Source organism: Dermacentor silvarum, chromosome 11 (assembly GCF_013339745.2).
Source record: "Dermacentor silvarum isolate Dsil-2018 chromosome 11, BIME_Dsil_1.4, whole genome shotgun sequence".
NCBI classification, from domain to species: Eukaryota; Metazoa; Arthropoda; class Arachnida; order Ixodida; family Ixodidae; genus Dermacentor; species Dermacentor silvarum.
The window spans coordinates 36,817,470-36,838,485 of record NC_051164.1 but is presented as its reverse complement, the minus strand read 5'-3'; the positions used below and the strand labels follow the sequence as shown (position 1 = coordinate 36,838,485).

At 47.7% G+C, this 21,016-nt stretch overlaps 1 protein-coding gene across 1 annotated transcript; it reads left to right on the top strand.

Annotated features, from left to right (window-relative positions):
* Nucleotides 1-6,103: 6,103 nt before the first annotated feature.
* On the top strand, nucleotides 6,104-20,488 carry LOC125941283 (uncharacterized). The gene is made up of 5 exons (XM_049658268.1): nucleotides 6,104-6,197; nucleotides 7,544-7,635; nucleotides 8,031-8,198; nucleotides 12,659-12,742; nucleotides 20,423-20,488. The coding sequence occupies exons 1-5, from the start codon at nucleotides 6,104-6,106 to the stop codon at nucleotides 20,486-20,488; spliced, it is 504 nt and encodes a 167-aa protein (XP_049514225.1).
* The last annotated feature ends 528 nt before the right edge of the window (nucleotides 20,489-21,016 follow it).

Sequence of the window (21,016 nt, the reverse complement as noted above, 5' to 3'; positions counted from 1 at the left end):
TCCACCGTGGCTATGGGAGGCAAGTGCTGCGGCCGGGTACGTACCGGTAAAATAGGTACAAGTGCACTCCCGGCCTGATGCTCGGCCATTATGGGACGTCATCGCTTGGAAAGGGGTGTTCGTCTCCAACCCGAACGCGTTCCCACATCAATAAATGCATTTAGGGCACCGCATGGGAAATGGCAGACAGGGGTAATTGGAGATGGCAGGGAGAGGCCTTCGTCCTGCAGTGGACATAAAATATAGGCTGCTGCTGATGTTGATGATGGGAAATGGCAGCCATGGGGGCGGTTCGCCTCTGTCTTTAGATGCGAAGCAGCTTATGTTCCTCCCTCCATCCGCCGTGCGGCGTATACATCCGCACTGCGGATGCGCATCCTCCTCCCCTCCTCTTCTTGTATGTATATGTATAGTATATATACGCCAAGCTCCGGCTTCCGGATTCCGGAACCGGAAGCCGGCTGCTGCTTCCGTTTCCACTTCCGGTTCCGCTTCCGATTTCACTTCCGGTTCCGCTTCCGGAACCCAGCTTCCTGCTTCTGGAGAACGCTTCCGGCGTTTTGCCCGAATGATCCCCGGTGCTTCGCCCACTCATCATTCACTTCGTCCTCTCATTCTCCTGCCGCAACACCGCGATGACTGCCACGGACAGCGCCAGCGTCAACGCCAGTGTCAGCGCCATGGACAGCGCCGCGGAGAAGAGGGCTCGAGCCGCTGCCACGAAACGGCAGCGGCGACAGGCTGATCTGAAAACTAATGGGAACTTGAGTCGACCCCATGGCTGCTTCACATACTACTCAGGGTTCCCCTACGGGAAGATGGTGTAATTTTTTTGTGTTCACGAGGGCTTCGACGGGAATTTAGGGCGCAGGCTCCTTTCGCAAGCGTATCACCCCTGAAGGAAGCCGAACGCCAGGCCAGGGTATGCGTGTGCCCTTTTGAACCAGTGGGTGCCCGGCGGCGGTGAGAATCGATTCCTCAACCGCGGCGGGCCCTCTACCACTACTTGGGCCCGACTGCGGTGGCCTAGTGCCATGTTCTCTTAGATGCCGACTGTCATTAGCCATGCTCAGAAAACATGCACGCAAACAGTGTGAGCGATTTGGGCGGTCGCTAGCATTTCACAACAAACCCGTTTTTATTAGAGGGTTTGTAACTTCGAAAAGCTTCACTCGCAGTGTAGAATATGTGCAAATGTGCCCACGGGACTGCAGTCATTAAATCTTAAAATTCATACTGAAGAGAGGTGACGGAGAGGAAACCAGTAATGGAAGTATACTGAAAAGCAGATAATTAAATCAATAACGTCGTGATACTTCGAACCGCTGAGCACATTAATGTCCCAACCGATATAAGGATATCTGATGCTCTCAACAAGAGCTCTGGCGCAGTTGTTATCCCAACGTGACCAATCAGCATCAGGTGCAACATTTCCCATGAAACAACACCGACGGGCTCGGAGCTAATTGCCCCCAAGGCACTGCTGGTTATATTAAACAGCTATTAGGGATTATTAGTGCACTAACATACGCGTCAGCGAAATAACCGCTCATTTCCCTTCTTTCCTTCCCTCCTCCCTCTCCCTGTCATCTTTGTGTTCCCTCTTCCCATTCCCCCGGTGTAGGGTAGCCAACCGGACGTTATTCTGGTTAACCTCCCTGCCTTCTGCCTTTTCTCTTGCTTCCTCCTCCTTAAACAGCAATCGTCTATTCAGTGGGAAATATTCTGTGACGCAAAGGTGACCCTACAGTGTCTTTTGTCAACTATTCGGGGCGAGTCTAGTGAACAACTCGTGTGGGAGATACGAGACACGTACTACTTCGTGATCACGAAAGGACATTATAACGCGTTTCAGCGCTTGCCGGGTTATTCCGTTATCTCCGACAATGACCACGCCGACGAAGGTGATAGAAAAATACATTAAGAAGCAAATCTTGTTACTCTAACTTAGTTGAGAACTGACGCAGCAGAGTGCCTAAGCATCCTAGCGCATGATTTGACTTTACAGACGTGGCCTGTACCCCTCGCTTAACTGGACATTAGTCGCATTCATTAGACCCTTCTACGAAATTCACTGCACTTGTTACCTGGTTTTTCCAAACTAAAGGAAAAAAAGCAGTACTATGCCGCTTGCCTTGACGCTGCATTCATCAATGCGTACTAATTCTTGTTTAGAATGACCGATAACCGCCGAATGTAACGCCTGTGGTGACGAAGAAACTGTAGAACACTTTCTGAGCTACTGTCCGTTTTTTTGATTGTCCTTCGCACAGATCTAAACCAGATAGACGGACGACCTGTGTCATTGGACAAGATCCTGTGACCATGGGTTTTTATATCACTGCTGCACTGCTGCGATTTCTAGAGGCAATGGGACAGAGCGACCATCTGTGATGCAGGGCAAAGAACTTTCACTATACTTCGGTGGCACGAACATTCGACTTTCAGTCTCCTAATCGTTTCCTCGCCTTACCCTTTCGCCAATGCAGGGTAGTGAACCGGGCTCAGCCCTGGTTAACCTTACCTCTTCTCTCTGAACGCGATTGTAAAGGGGAAAATAGCCGATGATAATTCATCTATACCATCTCTAAATAGCGCTGAGACTACTTAGCATGTTTTCTTGCTACGTCAGAGTGCTCATATCGAGATAAATAAGGTGGTGTTTATCCAGTCGAAGGCCGTGAGTTTCAAAGATAGTAGGAGAAAGTAAGTGAGCCCGCGTTTGAAATAGTAAAAACGGCTGGAGTGAAATAGTAGAAGCGAAAGCAGATAAACGCCGTGTTCGCATAACATGTGCCCTGTTTCCATGAAATATAAACAAGGCGACCTAATTACTTCCCCGAAGACACCGCGGTGGCTTCGTAAAGCATTACAACAGGCAGGGAAAAAAGGGTTCAGAAACTATTTGCAAGCTGATAATTGAGTCAAGAACGTTACTTTGCCCCCACATAACATGCCCCCTAACCACCACAATGTGAAATCGTGATTCTCTAAGGAGTGATGGGATACGCAGTGCCGAAAAGCTGGCGGCTTCACGAGTTGTGTCCGGGCAAGCGCCCGACGTCGAAAAGGCTAAGTGCGTTTTTAAGTGCGTGGACGCTATTCCATTCAAATTACATTCTGGGGCTTTACACGCCAAAACCACAATCACGTTGTGAGGCACGCCGTAGTGGGCGACTCCGGATTAATTTTGACCACCGTGGGTCTCTGACTTGCGACCTAACTCTAAGTACGTGAACATGTTTGCATTTCGCCCCCCTAGAATTGCGTCCGCGGTGGCTGGGGTTGAACCCGTGACCTCGAAGCTCAGCAGCGCAACGCCACACCCACTGCGCTACCGTGCTGGGTGCTTAAGAGAGAACAACGTTTAATCTGGCTAGGTTACGTCCAATTTGTAAATTTGTCAAAAAAAATAGCATGGGCTTAGTTGTGGCAAAGCAAGAAGGCTTTTTTAATGATTTAGAATAAATGCTTTGTTTTTGCGAGGACCTTCGGATGTGATATTTTTCATGAAGACGAACAAGCCAGAACTACCGTTCAGGGCTATTGTATCGAAGGGCACTTGGCAAAATATAGTGCCGAAGTACTTGCAAAAAAGTCTGGATACCCTTTCAACGTCAGGTCCTTCTCGCGTCACAAATTCAGGAGAGGTAGCAAAATTTCTATTAGAGGGCTCTCGTAGTAATAATTACCCTTCCATCATCGACGTTGAAGATTCCGTTCCACATGACAGGTTGACGGCTTTTAAGGGAGCCTGAAATGGTTTTTGTCGTATGCCTTGGCACAAAGGGAATCATTCATGAAATGATTTCCCACTATATACTTTACTGTCAGGTGGCTATAATTACACAGGTACGAGTTGTTAAACACTATCCTCCCCTCTAGCCGCGGTGTTCTCTCTCAACTTTTACATCGTGTGGCCACCGCTGCAGTCTAGCCTCCTTAAAGCGATGACGCAACTGTTGTCTGCTTCCGGTTGATTTGAAAGGAGTGTGTTCCCGTGTCTCTTTCCTATGCAGTTTTTAGCGTCAGGCCTGAGCTGCATGAAGCGAAATTTAAAGCGGAACTGTGCGCGGCGGATGAAGACGAGGCGGCACTATACGCACAATGTCCGTGGGCTTCATTTTCATTTTTCTTTCCTGTTGTTTTTTGTGCTTTTAATGCTACATGAAGCTTAAGTAGACGGATTCCGCCACGGGAGTTCGCCGCAATGCTTGGAGCATATATGCACCGTATACAGCTGCAGCGGAAAAAGATTAGCACAAGTGACCAATCACCCGAGCATATAAACTGCGATACGCGACGCTGTTGTTTCCTAGCATGTCTAGAAAGAGAGTGCCAGGCACTCCTTCTTTGAAACATGAATTAGCTGGCACTTTAGATACCAGTGTGCACAGGAACACGAGCATCACGTACAGCAATTTTCCCGCTTCGGTCATCGGTCACTTCTGCAAATTTTTTTCCGCTGCCGCTGTATACGAACTACGAAGCATCTGCTTCCGCTTTTATTTTGGTTTGATAATTACCCGATTACAAGAAAATACTGTCACGTTTGAGCGCTGAAGACGGCAGCGATGAGGCCATGACCTAACGTTCGAGCTAGACGGAAGCCTATGTTTTTCTACTGGGTAGTTTAACGAGTACCAGCCAGCTACTGCCGAATATATTCTCCTCGTAACATCTTATGGAGGAGGTGCAGAGTAAGCAGTCACCATCCTTCTGCAACTTTACAGATTTGTAGCACATGGTGTGCTGTGGGTGGCTCACCTGTGTCGCAAGTTCCACAGGTTTGGTCAAGCGACTTGGCAAGGTGTCTGCTATGGACATGTCCTGGCCTGCTGGGCTCCAGAGCTCAGTCATTACAGTAAACGGCTGCATCCTACCAAGAGGGACCCTGAAAACCGCAAAGCTATATACTAAAGCTTGCGGCTCTACCTATTAAGGACCGCAACAATTCACCTAACCTAGACACCTCGCCGGAAAAGAAGAAAAAAAAAAAAGAACACTGGGGCTGTCTGAAGACTTATACTTATATTTTTTTAAATAATTAACCGCTTTCTCTCACTCACTCGCTCTCCATATTCGTAGACTAGAGAGAGCGTGTACTCCTGCAGTCGTAATGGCGAACGGACGAGCCTTTCAGTGGGATCATTAAGGGTTGTTTTATACTTTGCGGACACGATCGCCATCCTTCATGCACGCGTCGCCGTAGTTTGCTTGCAAGGCCCAAACCCAGTAAGGAACCCTCTAAGGGTCAGGTTGAAAATTTCGAGAGGCAGGTTACCGATACAAAAGTATATTCAGCTCCGCGTGAAAAAAAAACTCAGCAAAGGAAAAAAGAAGGCAGAAAAGAGTGAACAACTTCCGAAGGAACCAAGTCAGACGACCGTAAGAACTCGGCCCTCATGGCGAGTGTGCACAAAACAGCACCATAGATTGAAGCATGTTCATATCACGTAGAATATCGATGAGTTGATGAAATAATCATCCACATGTTCATCAAGACATCAGCCAGCAGTCAGAGAGTTCGGGGAAAAAGCTTCGCTTTAAATGTGGTACTGTGTTGAACCGAGCCTAACAGCCAAACGCCACTATATCATCTGGCTAATGAAAACAGTTCAACGCCTTAGTGACACATTACGCAAGACAACGGCCAGCAGTGAACGCCCGAAAGGTGGGATGAAAGGAAATGTTAAATTCACTCTAAAAGAAGAGAAAGATTGCATGAAGCAGCGCGAAATGTGTAAAGACGACGTACAGTATTTAAACTATTCTTTCTCAAAACTCAGTTTAGCCTTCGTATTTCCACGCTTTCTTTTAACCTCTAATTTATATTTTGGTATTACAAGTGTTAAACACCAAGTCACTAAAAATACCCACTAAAGCCTCAGAAAGATTCAATAACAAAAACTTGTATGCCCGCCAGCTTCCAGGGCTTGTAGAGGGTACAACAATTGTTATTGAGCAACAAGAACTTTGCGTTTCTTTTTTCCAAATATGAAATTTCTTTAGCTACCTACTGCCCGCAGATTCGTGGCCTATCCCCCTTAGTGGATAACGCTGTTATTTTCCTAAACATGAACCCCTTTAGTGGGCGCGAGCCATGAAAGAGGTTCATCATCATCACCATCAGAAGAAGAAGAAGAATGAACTTCGCTGCGAACCGACTGGTCCGGGCCGACTGACGTCTAATCAAGGTCAGTGTTTCTGCGCTGTGTTCTATTCTCACTCCGCGTATATTGCGGCAGCAGTCTGCCACGACAATTTCACATTTTAGGATATGCACGAAAGAACACTGAAGGAAGGTGAGGTGATGGCGCTGAGCCAGCCGGTGGGCAGGTTGGAATAGCGGCCAAAACTGTGGCACTGGCGCGGATATCTTTATAGAATCATTCGGCTGTTCGTGTACCTTGACAATCATTCTCGATGGTTACTGCACAATTCTCTGGCAAGCGCGTTCTGCAGTGCGCCGTCGTCGTTCTCTTGCATTCTTATCGTTGGCTAAGATCGCAGTGGCCTTTCCTAAAGTGCCAATCTTTTTTTTTTTTTTTTTTTTTTGGGGGGGGGGTGGTTTGGTTGGTCAGTTGTTCGCAGATATCGCACCGCGATTGGCTGCCCCGACTCAGACACTTGCTCGAACTGCATATATTACATATATCAGGATCGGGCGCAGAATCAAACCCCGGCCGCGGCGACCACATTTCGATGGCGGCGAAATGTGGATGCGCCCGAGTAACGGGCATTGGATGCGCCTTAAGGAGCCTCAGGTGGACAAAATTATACCGAAGTTCCCTACTACAACATGCCTCATAATCTTATCGTAAAATAATATTGCTCAATCATATCGCTATTCATATTGGCACGTAAAACCACAAGATTTATTTTTCTAACACAACACATATCAAACGCATGTAGCTCATATGCCAATAGAGCTAAAAGAATGAGGTGTTTAGGCAGGTACGGCATGTAATTCGTATATTATACAAGCGATCGTCTATTAGCCAGCACAACGGGTTATACCCAGGGGAGGGAACCATATAGTCAGAAACGGCCGAGGTTAAGGCAATGGAATGATGTTGGTAATGTTGGCAACTGATGAAGACAGCTCACAAGGGTAATTAAAGATTGCGAAGACCGGCCTACATATTGCGCTGAACAAAAGGAAAAGGGATTACGATGATCAGACGGTTGGTGCCTTACTCACGACGACAGGTGCAGGAAGCCAGCCGCAAGTGCTGCATCTCATATCTTCACCTATAGGTGGTCAATGCTCAAAGGTTCTATGTGCAGAACGGTGAAACCCGGTTTAATTTCCGATATCCGACGCAGCCTTACGAATATTAGAGTGATGCCATCGTGTGCTTCTGTTCATGCCGTCTGCTGCATCATCATCACGCGAGCCTTAGCACACTGCATGCCATTGTGGGGATCGTGCCTCGCGCTTTAAATCTTGTTCCAACGCGTGAAATGCTGGTAAATAAGTGACAAGTAGTATGCGTGGTTCGGATCAAGCGAACAGCAATGGGTCTTTTATGATGCGCAGGAATCGTGCGCGTCAACAACCCAGAGATGGTGGGCCTCTACATCCGGGAGTACACGCGAACGACTAACGGCTGGCTCAACGTCGTCGAAGTCGTGAGTCTGCGTATTTCGTAAAAGTTAACCCGCATCATTCCATCATAGTGCGCTCACGTCGCCATGAATTCGTCATTACCGCCTCAGAGTGCCTGCACCAGGTTTGTTTAATTCTGCAGAAAGTAAGATGCCTGTGCGCGGATAAGACATGTGCGTGGAACATGTGCGCGTAAGTCGCAAGGTAAAAGTGCTCACTGTTACAAGAAGGACATTCACAAGGATGCGTACTGTTCGGCATAGGTATTCCTCGGCATGTTCGAGATGCCTCGTGAAGTCGTGAAATTCTCGAAGAGAGTTCTCTGAAGACTTTCCTGAGTGAAACAACGTTTTCCAAGCACCCCATCTGAAGATTGCCTAGCTATGGGCTTACTTATTCACGATCTTGTTGTCTGCAGGTTGTCGGGGCTTTCCTGTGGCTCATGTTCAGAGCCTTGGACGCCAGCACGTGGAGCGAGCAGCTGCTCTACACCGCAGCTGTAGCCTTCACGACGAACGGGAGCCTCTTCCTGCTCGGCTGCATCCTCAGCGTACCCACTGCTCTAATGCTACCCAAGCTACTATACGTAAGCTATTGCAATCTATCACATCTTCGCAAGTATCCAGGTCACACGAAACTATATTATTCGAAAGCTGCACGACCATCCTTTACAGCTGTATACAGCTGACCCACAAATAGGACAGTATATATTGCCGGGCATATTATTTCGTCGTTGATTTGTCCCGAACAAGTTAAACATTGACACATCAAAGCTACTGCCTCCGTAGGGAAAACAAATAGTGCGGTTTTTCTGGTCCGGTAAAAAAGCGAAGCGTCACGAAAGCTGCGGCGCACTAAATTCGAAAGTATTCGCGCTTCGTTCCCTCAACCGATAGACATTGAAAATTTACGAAGAGGAAAGCATGCTATTTACGGTCTCCTACAAGGTAAGCGATGGTATACAAAGAACATAGAACAGTTTGGGCTCGTAAATGTTGATAGTCTGGCAAAAAAAAATAATGGGCAGCTTGAACTAGTGCTGCAAGGCTGGAGTGAACAGCGGAGCTGGCGATCGACCTAGCTTCTTCCAGGTTTTACTAGGCTTGGCCAAGTTTTGCTAGGCAATGATAAGTGCTGCTGGGCACGGTATTCCCTATCGGCTCGCCGCCGACGCGCAGATTCTCGCTTGGCCACGCAACGGGCTAGCAGACGAGCGGTTTCTACTTCGGGTGTTCGGATCTTCTTTGGTCATCCAATGTCAATGCTACATATACTCGCTACAAAGTCAACGAGAATGCTGCCGCCATCGCGGCGGCTCCGAGGTTTATTTCCCTGGTGACGTCACAGCCAAGCTGCACCTCCACACTTGCCGGGGCGTGGATGGTCGAAACCTGCCGAGCCGCCGCCAGAGGCGCTTGCTGAAGCCACGAACTCCGCGCGCGTTCGGCGCTAATGCGGGGAAACGGGGAAGCGCGGATGGCGTCGGCAGCAGCTCTGCGCGTTGCCTCATTGGTGCTGCTACAATTTGTTTGGTGCTGCTAGAATTGACGTTGGTGCTGCTACAATTGATGTCATGACCTATCAGTCATGTTAGCCATCCGTTTTTGTACTGTACTAAGGCACAACTTGCGGGAAACCGTGACACATGGAGCCGAAATACTGATGTTTTTTTTTATATACATGCGGACACAATCCTGGGGGAACTAGCCATTAACAGCTTCGCTGTAAAACATAATACAGTGGTCATAGTATGAAACTACGTGAAAAGACCGTCCCAGAATGTAGAGGAACGCGATACGTAGTACCTGACAAGGGTGCGTGCAGAGAACTTATTCCTGCTTTCGGCAGGCTCTTTCACGTGAACAAAGAACGCAGAAGTTCACAGAAGCATGGAGGCTTGAAGTGATAAGCAGGTGTTCGAACAAGGAGTGTCACTGAAGCCAACATTTTGACAAGGAGGCTTGTCTTCATAAGAGCAACAAACACTTATAGAGCTGCGCTGAAATTTCGCATTAGGCAGTATCGTAATCGTCGGTGAATTTTTTCTCGAACGCTTCAGAAGTATTTTTTTAATGTTAGAAGCATCGGGTGTTTGCTGAAGCCACATCGACATGGATTTTAAAGATACAATTGTTAGCAGTTTCAAATTCGTGTCTCTAAATGCTTCCATTTATGTACATTTAGATAGCACTCGTAAAGTTTAATTCGGCCTAATTTAACATCTCCAATTTATTAGCAGTAAAGAATATTGTATGTAATAGCTTTTACAACAATTTCAATAATAATGCACGATAAAATCTGAATGAGGATGTAATTACGTTGTTACCTTGTTCTTGTAGTGTTGAAATCACCTTAGAGATCTGAATTTTTCAGTTTGTGTTTGGAAGGTTTCACTTGAGACAGCCAATTCGGCATTGTGCTAGCGGTGTCGTGTGCTTGGGGTAATCAACATTTCTTTATCTAGACGTTGGCAATATCATTCACTGTGCTAACTTTAACGAGAGAGTACTTCTATGGCTTTTTAAAAAGTTGTTTTCGAATGTTCACTATTAGCATTTTCGGTTGTCCCGTTCGCTGCATGAGCGTTATGAAAACTAGATTTAAAAAAATTATGAAATATATTTGCTAATGCAGCACCTCGTATGCACTGATTGTTCAGGAATAGTTCAGTCATAATTTAATGTGCACTTGGCCTACATGACATTTCGCTAACTTAGTTGAGGTGGAGCATCTTGCTTATGAAGATGCTCCACCTGAAAAAAAATATTTAATTCTAATCCCGATTTCATGTTTGTAAGTGCGTTAGCTTACCTCCTATGTATTTATTTTCTACACTGTGTAAAGGCCTTCCAATCCTCAAAATTGCGTGTGTTAAGAACGTCTTAAAAAGTATTTTTTAAATCATTTTCCGAAATTATTTGCTATCCATGTTTCCTGGGGCCTAGTTGCTTTATTTATAGAGATAAATGCAAGGTATTCAGCGTATTCGCTCTTGAATTAAATATATAAATTTATTTATTCTAGAACTGGGGTGCAGAACTAGGACATGGACGATAGATCCTACAAGCACATGCGCGAACTTTTAATTTATCCCCAAATTAAGCAAGACCTTATACGTGATTAAGATGTGAAATATGCTCCTCTGAATATATAGCGCACATCGGAGAACCACTGTATGACAAGATGAAATATAAACCCCTGACTGTGGGTATAGGGTCTTCCAAATTCTACACCACGCAGTTGTTTCTTCGCAAATCGCTCTTTTCTGTTCGAAATTCGAAAACGTTTGAAGAAGTTTTCGGCTGCAACGATCCGTAATTTTGAATGGAATACGTTGGCAGAGCGAGTAGAACCTCATCCGCAATTCGTCATTTTCTGTTTAATTAGTTATTAGAAAAAAATGTGGTTGATCCCTCTTATATAGGAATCGGTATAGAACACGAAAGTGAAACGTGTCTTCACAGAAGTAGTGTAATGTTTATTGCACATTGATATATAATGTCTATTGGTGTTTTGTGGCTAAAGCGCCCTTAGGCGTTGATGCACCCACGCTGACACCTGGTGGCACGTCTCCTCCATCACGACTACCAACGTCGATGACCATGAGCAACCGTCGTGCATATGGAAGCTGCACTACGCTGCACACGCTAGCACAACGCGAAAGACGAAGCACGTAACTGACACACTAATACAACGCGCAAGACAAAGCACGTAACTGAATCGTCACCGAGTCAAATCAGCGCGTACAGCGCGTCGTAATTGCAGCCTCCGCGATCAACTTCAGAAACATTTTCAGAGCTAATTGCGGAGGCCACGCTCCGCTGTGCTGAGTACGGTGAACGCCACCTAGGTGGCGTTGGTAGTGCTTCTTGAAGCCAGCGTCCCTTCGAATGCTGGCATCGAGGCGTCGTAGGGCTGAGACCACCGAAGCGTTCACTGTCGGTGCGCGTTAGTGTCATAATGCAGTACTTCTCTTTTCTGCTCGTAGGCGGCGGCACCGCCCCGAGCAAGAGCGCGGGTACACGGAGGAGTGTTAGATATATAAGGCGCGTCTGTGTAGCTCTCTGCAAATGCGTTTGTGGCGCAATGGGTTAAACGCTCGGCGATCTATCGTCGCGGACCGAGAGGTCGTGGGTTCGATTTCCAAATTTTGCATGTTTGTGGAACTTTTTCTTCTGGTTTCTTTCTTTGTATTATGTTCTATGACGTATTTCCGTGACGGAAATACGTCAGTGAAGTCTTGGTGGACCCCGGCATAAAACACTTTCGTGTTAAAAATGTGTGCTTCATAGCGTGTTTCACGTTATCGGCCACTGAAGCCGACACCTTGTCAAGCCCTGGTTTATGCTTATCTACCATTTGCATTATAATATTTCCACCATAAGGTTTGAGTTTTCTTTGGCATCCCGTGCCGACATTGCCCCAACAAGAATTGGGGCAATAGTTAACCAGAGGGCGGGAATGTACGTTAGCGTCATATTATCAGTCTAATTTAGGGTTTACAGTCCTGCCGCACGTCCATACTGAGGAATTTTGGACATTGTCCCTGTGCCCATCTGTCGAACTTCACTGCAATACACCCGCCCCACTCAATGGACAGAATTTTTGAAAGTTAATGTTTTAAAGGCCGACCGTTTGTCAACATGGTTCAGTTTGCAACGTCGAGAGGCTACGCCCTTCTAATAGCATGCGTATTTATGCCACTCATCCTGCTGCATAATAGCTGTGTTTTAGTCCTGACCAACACACTGCTATAACGCGGCAACGACTTAAGACTAAGTCCCGCAGATACGCATGTTAATAAAGGGGCGGGCCCTCTCGACGTACCTAACTGTAAGTTTTGAAATCTAGATGGCCCTCTGAAATATAATTTTTGAAAGCGCTGCCCACGTTACGCTGGTGCGCTGCGGTGCAGTTCGAAAGAGATCGGAAGGGTCCATGTCCAGAATTCGTGGACATTTCCCAGCATATTTCTCACTATTGATCACTCCTCGCGTATAGATTACAGTCCTCATGGCTTTGCTTACAAACGTTTATTTATTTCAGTTCACCATCTACCATCTGGTTGCCGGTGCGTCCTACCTGTACGGGGGCATCGGCAGTGTGCGCAATTCTTCGTATATAGATGGCGTGAGTTGTGCTTTATTACACTGCCGCCATGGGGGATCACGAACACATCACCGACTCTTGATGTTTGCGTGCCAGCCAGTTGTTTTATTGCGGCAGAATTTCATGCAGATCTCAAGTATTTTCAATATTCGCCTGAGACAAAATGTGGGCTGATCCTGAAGGCAGTGCAGTCTAACACAGCGTCTCGAAGCGCTAGCTATTTGAGCAAAGAATGGGAGAAACTGGCGCTTGAAGCACCCGACAGAATGTTTCAAAGGACGACTTTAGCACGAGACAAGCATGTGTGAGATCGTGGCCTAATGACTGCTGAAATCTGGCAATAAAGAAAAATATAAAAGCAATCATGGCCTAATGTTTAGAGCATTTCACTGCTGTGTTTCGAAAACAGAAGTTCGATCCCTCGACCATGCATTTCCTTATAGAATTATAGGCAGACCTCACACGCCGGTCTGCTTAGAACTCGAGCTGTGTTGAATGACCACGTCACTAGTCGGCACGTAATCGCAAAATAGGTACGGAGTATAGAAACGTCATTTTAATAATCAGAGTGTGCAAGGTCACCTTAGACGCACTGTCATACAACTTCCAGATGCCACAACCGAAATAAGATAACGCGTTCTCATAGAGAATTGACGGTGCTAAGTTCTGGAGTTATTTTTTCCCTCTCGTCTCAGAAAAGGCCATAGTGAAATTGAATTTGCGAGATGGAGAAGAATGAAGAGCAGAGTACTCTAATTATCGCTTTCCCTTGATCTAATATGTGTTTTCACCTTGGTGAAATCATGCCTCTTTAATCCTTCAAGCCACAAGAAACAAATCAGAATAAACAGATTATATACGGCACCATCATTGACGTGTACTCCTGAACTTGGCGTCGGGCGCTCAACGCTGCTTAATCGGAAGCCGGCTTTCTATTGTGAACTAGGGATCTGTACGGATGTCGAAACGGTCATCCTGTTTTTAATATGGTCATCAACCTACGTTTTTAATATTGATAATAATAATAAGAAGAATAAACTGTAATAGCGGAAACATGGTACGCTAATAGGTGGCTCGAAAGGCTGGACCGAAATGCTGAGGCCCGTCATTCGCCAGAGCGTCTCATAGCTATAGCCATCTAGAACTGGAACACACACACACGCACACACAAGTACAGGCACACACACATGCACGCACGCACAGGCAGGCACGCACAGACACACACACACATGCACACACTCACACATACACAAACACACAAACACGAGCAGTGCTATAGAGAAAATCACCAGGAAGCAGAGCAGCCCTATAAGAGAGCCGCGCCTGGCTGTCGTGTACCTTGCTTACAGTGGCGTACACCATTTCCCAGAATGGCGTGCAGCCTATTCCCGAAAGGATAGAAGCCGTATCCAACTATCCTTCTCCAACCTGTAATGAGCAGCTGTAGCCATTTTTAGGAATTGTGTCGTTCTTCCCCAACTTCGCAGTTGGCTCACCGACCGTCTTAAAGAAGGAGCCCATTTTGAATGGGGACCGCCGCAGGACAGCGCATTTCGGACACTCAAGCAGCAGCTGGCGCATAGCTGTGTTCTTTGCCATTTAAATGAAGATTGCGTCACAGAAGTTCACACCGATGCAGGCCAGGTTGGTGTCGGGGGAGTATTGATTCAGCACGACCCGGATGGACGGGAGCATGTCGTCACCTATGCCAGCCGCAAACTTTAGGACGCGGAGCGCCATTACCTTTCCAACGAAATGGAGTGCCCAGCTGTTGTCTGCGGTGTCGAAGAGAAGTTCCGGTACTACTTTTTTGGACGCAAAGTCATGTTTGTGACGGATAATGCCGCTATTGCATGGATGTTTACAAAGTATCTCCTCAAGCACAAGTTTTCACGCTGGATTATTCGGCTACAAGGTTATGATTATGATGTTCAACACCGTACTGCTGTACTAAACCAGGTTGTAGGTGCTCTTCCCTAAATCCAACTAATTAAGGCTTCCCGCAAAACCGAGAAAGATGGATAATGGTCTCCCAGGAACAAGTTTTAATACCCAACGCGTCGACGGAGACTTGCTCCCCATTATGAACTCACTTACGGATACAGGGAGCAATTCCAAGTTTGTTTCACGCGAACGTACTTTGTACTGTCAGCACAGGATTATTAAGCAAGACGAACACAGCTTTATAGTTATTCCTGGCTTCCTGCGTTCCTGTATTTATCTCCCATCCATGACACACCAGAAGCAGGCCACGTCATTCAATGAACTACCCTGTGCAAAGTACAGAGCGCTTTTGATGGCCGAGGATGGGCCAGGATCATTCGTTCATACGTCGCTAGTTGCGAAGCATTCCAACAACGCAAACGGCTTCCATGGCGTCGACCTGGGGACCTTACAGCCATTACACCTTCCCAGACAATATTTGACACTGTGCGAATGGTTCACGTCGGACCTTCGCCAACAGCAACCGCGGGTAACCGTTGCTTATAGTCACTGCATTATAGGTTAGGCGCTATTCTTGCTCAGCAAAAAGATGGGTTTGAAGAGTACGTCGTTGCCTATGCAAGCCGAACTCTTACCAAAGCCGAAGGCAGCTATTCTGTCCCCGAAAAAAAAATGCCTTGCCATCATTTGATCCATAGAGAAATTTCGTCCTTATGTGTATGGGCGCCCATTTGACGTAGTGACCGACCACTACGCCCTGTGCTGGTTGTCGTCACTGAAAAGCGGCGTTTACATGAATACGACAGAAGCGTATCGTATCAGCTTTCAAGCGTATCGTATCTCATGTAAACGAGGTAATTCGCTAGGAAGGCGTATCGCATCCAATGCGCCAAACAAGGGTAGTTTGAGATGGAGAATGCGCATTTCAGCTGCGCATGTAAACAGGAGCGTATCGCATCAGGAATTATGGGAAAGCATTCTCTGCGGGATTACAACCGGTCAACCAACCAGCGGCGCGGCCGCTGCCGCACTGCGAGACATCAAAACAAACATGGCGGCTGAAAAAGCAGGTGCGTCGCACGGTCCTGTTGCTCGCGAGTGTTGTGTCTGGCGGTCCTTCAGGACAAAGGAGGCCTCGTCGACAAACGTGAACATATCAAGTGCTCTTCGCGCTTGTCGTTTGTCGCGGCCGGGAAGTGTCACCGTCAGTCACCTGGGACTGATGGATGTGCAAATAGTCCCCAGACTGCAATGGGTCATCGGCCTCGTGCGTAGCTAAAACGACAACGTCGCTCTTGGTGTGTTTCGTGAAGCACCAGCGCCCGCCCGAGCTACGACGAGGCCCGGCGCCGACTGTGACGCGCCAACCTGGAGCCCCTTCTAAGACAACAGCCACCGCTCTGCCTGGAAATGGTGGCTTCCGCGAACTGACCGCCACGGAGAGGCGACTAATTCTTGCAAGGGGCCAGCGTGAAGCATTCCCGTGGGAACGACATCAACGTTTGGTTCCCAAGGTGTCAACCGTTGCCTGTGTGCGGGGGCGATCAGGCAAGATTGGAGGCGGAGCCCGGCGGGAAACGATGGTACATCATGAGCGAGATATGACGAACTAGTCGAAGATGGTCTTTGGCTAAGAAGAACCAAAGTGCATTCCCTCGTCGAGTGAAAGAGGGAAACGAAAGGGATAAAAAGCGCGACTTGAGTGTTTTGAGACGCTCGGAGATATAAACGCTAGAACTTGCAATGATGTTAGCATGTAGACGGCTCCAATATCATGGAGCCCTACTTGTGAAATATGTACGTTTGTATATAAAACCGTTTTTGTGATTTCTCTGGATATCTCCTTCTCTCGGCACTTGGCGCGGCACCATCAATGGAACCTTCGCGGCCGCTCGGACTTCGCAACACGAGTAAGTGTCAACTCGCGTTTCCTTTACGCACTCGGCCCACTACCGGAAACCAGTTACGCCGGAAGTGGGCTGCACTTACCTCATACGACACCATGTGGCGCTACGTTCTCGCGACAGTTGCGACAGTTAATGCGCTACATGTAAACGGCGTCTCATCACCTTCCCCAAATGCGCTTGGAAATGCGATGCGCTACTGTCGCATTCATGTAAACGGGGCTAAAGATTCAAGTGGTCGCCTCACCCGATGGACATTACGCCTTCAAGAATACGACATACGCGTCGTGTATCGCTATGGTCTGAAACATTTGAACGCAGACGCCCTCTCCCGTTCACCCCTGCTTGCTGACCCTGTCTGCTTCACAAATACTACATGCGATACCACCACTCTCTCCGTCTCTGACATGCCATCTGAGCAGCGCAAGGACCCGTGGGTGGCTTCTATTATAAAATTTCTGTATGGCCGAACTCCTGCTCCCACTTCTATAGGACGTTGCATCGGCAGGCTGAGCACTTCACCACTCGGGAAGACGTGCTGTACCGCCAGAATTACACCCCCGGCGGCTGTAAGATGCTCCTCGTCATTCTCGCCACCTGCGTTCCGAAATCTGCTCCACATTCCATGACAATCCACAATGTGGCCACGCAGGTTTCCTGAAGCCGTATTCTCGTATTAGGCTTTGGTACTACTGGCGTGGCATGTACCGTTATGTTCGACAGTATGTTCGGTCATGTTTCACGTGCCAGCGACGCAAGACTCCTCAACACCCCACCGGTACCTTATTACCTCTGCCATGCCCGGCCCGCCCGTTTGACCATGTCGGCATCGACATCTACTGTCCCTTTCCCAGCACACCAAACGGTAACCGTTGGATAATTGTTGCGGTCGATCACCTCACACAGTTTGCCGAAACTTCACCTCTTCCGTCGGCTACAGCAAAAGACGTTGCCGCGTTCATTCTTCACAACCTCGTCCTCCGTCATGTTGCTCCTCCAGAGTTGCTGAGTGACCGTGGTCGTGTGTTCCTCTCGCACGTCATCGCAGCATTGCTTCGTGAATGCCGCGTCGTTCACCGCACCACCAGTGTCTATCAACCACAGACAAACGGGATGACAGAGCGTTTTAACCGCACCCTAGGTGACATGCTCGCTATGTACGTCTCGTCAGACCACTCTAATTGGGACCGAGTGCTGCCTTTCATTACGTTCGCTTACAACACCGCCATTCAAAGCAAAACTGGATTCTCGCCTTTCTTTCTCCTTCACGGACGCGAATTTTCTTGCACCATGGACACTGTTCTTTTATACCGACCTGACGCCTCAGAGTCCACGACTCTATCTCAAGCAGCTACATACGCTGAAGAGTGCCACGAAGTTGCACGTTCATTCACATCACAAGACCAGTGGCGCCAAAAGCGACACCACGATGCATCCGTTACAACTACATGCTATGCTCCTGGCTCGCTAGTCAGGCTCCGTGTCCCGGCCACTACTCCGGGCCTTTCCACGAAGCTGGTCTCCAAGTACCAGGGTCCATATCGTGTACTTAAACAAACATCTCTGGTGAACTACCTCATCGAGCCGTTAGAACCATCTTCTGACCATCGTCGTAGCGGCCAGAAATTTGTCCACGTGTCCCGACTCAAGCAGTGCTACGATCCCCCTGTGTTTTCTTGCGCCTAGGTCGCCAGGATGGCTCCTTATCCCTTGGGGGTTATTCTATGGAAGACCAATGACAGGCGCTTCAATGTCTGAGAAAAGAAGACGACGATGATCGGTGGTTGTTGACACTCTAGCTCGCGCTGGCCACTAGCCAGACCTGCTTTTCGGATAGCCTTCTGCAACGCAACGCCCAGGCCTGCTTGAAGACCAATGCACTAATTCGGTAATTAGGTTTTTAACTAATTACCTGATGGAACATATTGCAATTTACAAATTGTAGTCGTGGAGTTCGCAAGGCGGATCCACTTGGAACGAATTCTCGGGATGGCACCAGTTTCGAGATATTAATTCCCGAACTTTGCCGAGAAATGCATTGGCGTTCCAGTTAATTTTGTGCTTCAATGCATAAAGCGACGTTTTCCTAAGAACCTAACTGGAACGCCAATGCATTTCTCCGCAAAGTTCGGGAATTAATATCTCGAAACTGGTGCCATCCCGAGAATTCGTTCCAAGTGGCTCCGCCTTGCGAACTCCACGGCTACAATTTGTAAACTGCAATATGGGCCATCAGGTAATTAGTTAAAAACTTAATTAGTGAATTTTTGTCAATTATTCGCTTTTGCATTTCAATTTTTTGTGCAAGTAATGTCCACCTCTTCGAGTAGACCAGCTCATTAACTATAATTGGGCTATCTGCCACAGGCAACCTTTCAGAATTTTTGAAAGTGTTCGCTGAAACACCCTGTATATAGTGTGTGTGTGTGTGATGATGATGATGATGAAAAAACTTTATTTAATTAACACGGAGGAAGCTTGAGGTGGCCCGGAGGGGGCCACCTCTCACACTCACTAGGTGGGCTTCTCATTACAGGAGCCCATTGGCGGCCGCCGCGGCTTGTGCTCGGTCGACCAGGGCCTTCTGACTCGCCAGGTCGGAGCAGCCGAGCAGGGCTGCCTCCCAGTCCTCCCGGGTGGGGTTTGGTTTTGGGGTGAGGTTCGGGGTTGATTTACATGCCCACACCATGTGGAAGATGTCCGAAGACTTCTCCGCACAATGCGGGCATTTTCCTGTACAGGCAGGATCAAAGTGCTTTAAAACTGCCGGGCACAGCAGTGTTTTGGTGTAAAGGCGGAGGAGTGTACGTTCCTCTGCCTTTGTAAGGCCCTTACAGGGCTTAGGATAAATTGCGTGGCCGAATTGGTATAGTTGAGTAATTTCTGGAAAAGTTAGGGCCGGATTGGGTTCGGGATCCATTTCGGAAGGGTCTGAAGGCGTTGCCCGGAGAGTGAGCGCGCGGGCAGCGGCGTCTGCCGTTTCGTTGCCTTCGAGGCCCATATGAGCAGGAGCCCATACGATCATTCGAGACGCGGGGGCCCCGAGGTAGTCACTGTTTTGAAGGATGCGAGACGCAATGAGAGGAATGTACCCCTGTTCAATATTTCTGCAGGCCCCTCTCGAGTCGGTAATGATGTGTGTGTGTGTGTGTGTGTGTGTGTGTGTGTGTGTGTGTGTGTGTGTGTGTGTGTGGTGTGTGTGTGTGTGTGTGCTGTGTGTGTGTGTGTGTGTGTGTGTGTGTGTGTGTGTGTGTGTGTTTAGTCAATTGCAGTCGCGCGAGACCCAGCCGAAGCACCCGAGGAACCAAAAGATGATGAGTAGTATAGAGAGATATACAGACCCTGTCCTAGGAACTAGGAGCGGCGAATGTAAACATTTAGGCACGCGATGTGGACGTTCTGTACTGCGGCGACGATCGTCAGCAGCCGAGCTTACAGGAGCGACGCGATAAGTGAGGGCAGACGTTCTTTGGAGAAAGGTGCATGGGCCGATATAGCGACGAAGAAATTTTTTACCAAAGAAACATTTCTCGCGAATTGATGGGGATGACTAAGCGAAGTAAGAGAATGAGTAAGTGAATTAAGGGAGAAGACTAAGCGAAGTAGACTAAGCGAAATAAGGAGGATGCGTACCTCATGTGCCCGTGTTTAATGCATCGGCACTTGGGGTTTCGCCTTCAAGACGTCTTAAAAATAATATAAGAGAACCTGCAGATTTTTTTTCTGCCGCAACAGATTAGGAGTGTGTGGGTTCATTCCTTTTGCGATATATTTCACTCCCAAATCAGTCCCCCGGGAGCGTCCAATTATTTCTACTCACTTCCTTCTATTCTATTTTTCCCCCGTTCTGCAGATCACGGCCATCGTCTGTGGATGCATCCACATTGCTCACTTCGCGTACACCATGTACGCGAAGTGAGCGCTTCCAGCACCCATGTATCATCATCCAATCGAAATTCAAGGCTTTACGTCTACAACCACGACGCATTTTTTTCGCACCTTCACGAAAGCAAATAAAGCACGTCACTGCCGTCCCTTACAAACGTAGCTGAAAGCCAATGTTACGAAGAAGAACAACATACAGCACGCAACACTGAAAATAAATAACGACTCACTAAGACACAATATTTCTCTTGTTTTCGAGTCACACGACAGCGAATCTTCCCAATTCTTATTTTTTTTCTCTATACTTGGCGTGTATACAATGAAGCGTTTCGGCTAAAAGATTTTCAAAGGCTCTCTACACCTGGGATCACCAATCACCTTTTAAAAAAGATCTATGAAGCAATGAAACTACAGACACCGACCAAAACAAAGTGCTAAAAATGAATACAAGACGTTTAGGCTTGGATACAGAAGCCTTGTTAAGAATGGGGAGAAGGGAAATTCATGGAAGCCTATGTATTCTTCAGCGCGTGATGTTAGCAGCGCGTGTATGACGGGGGGA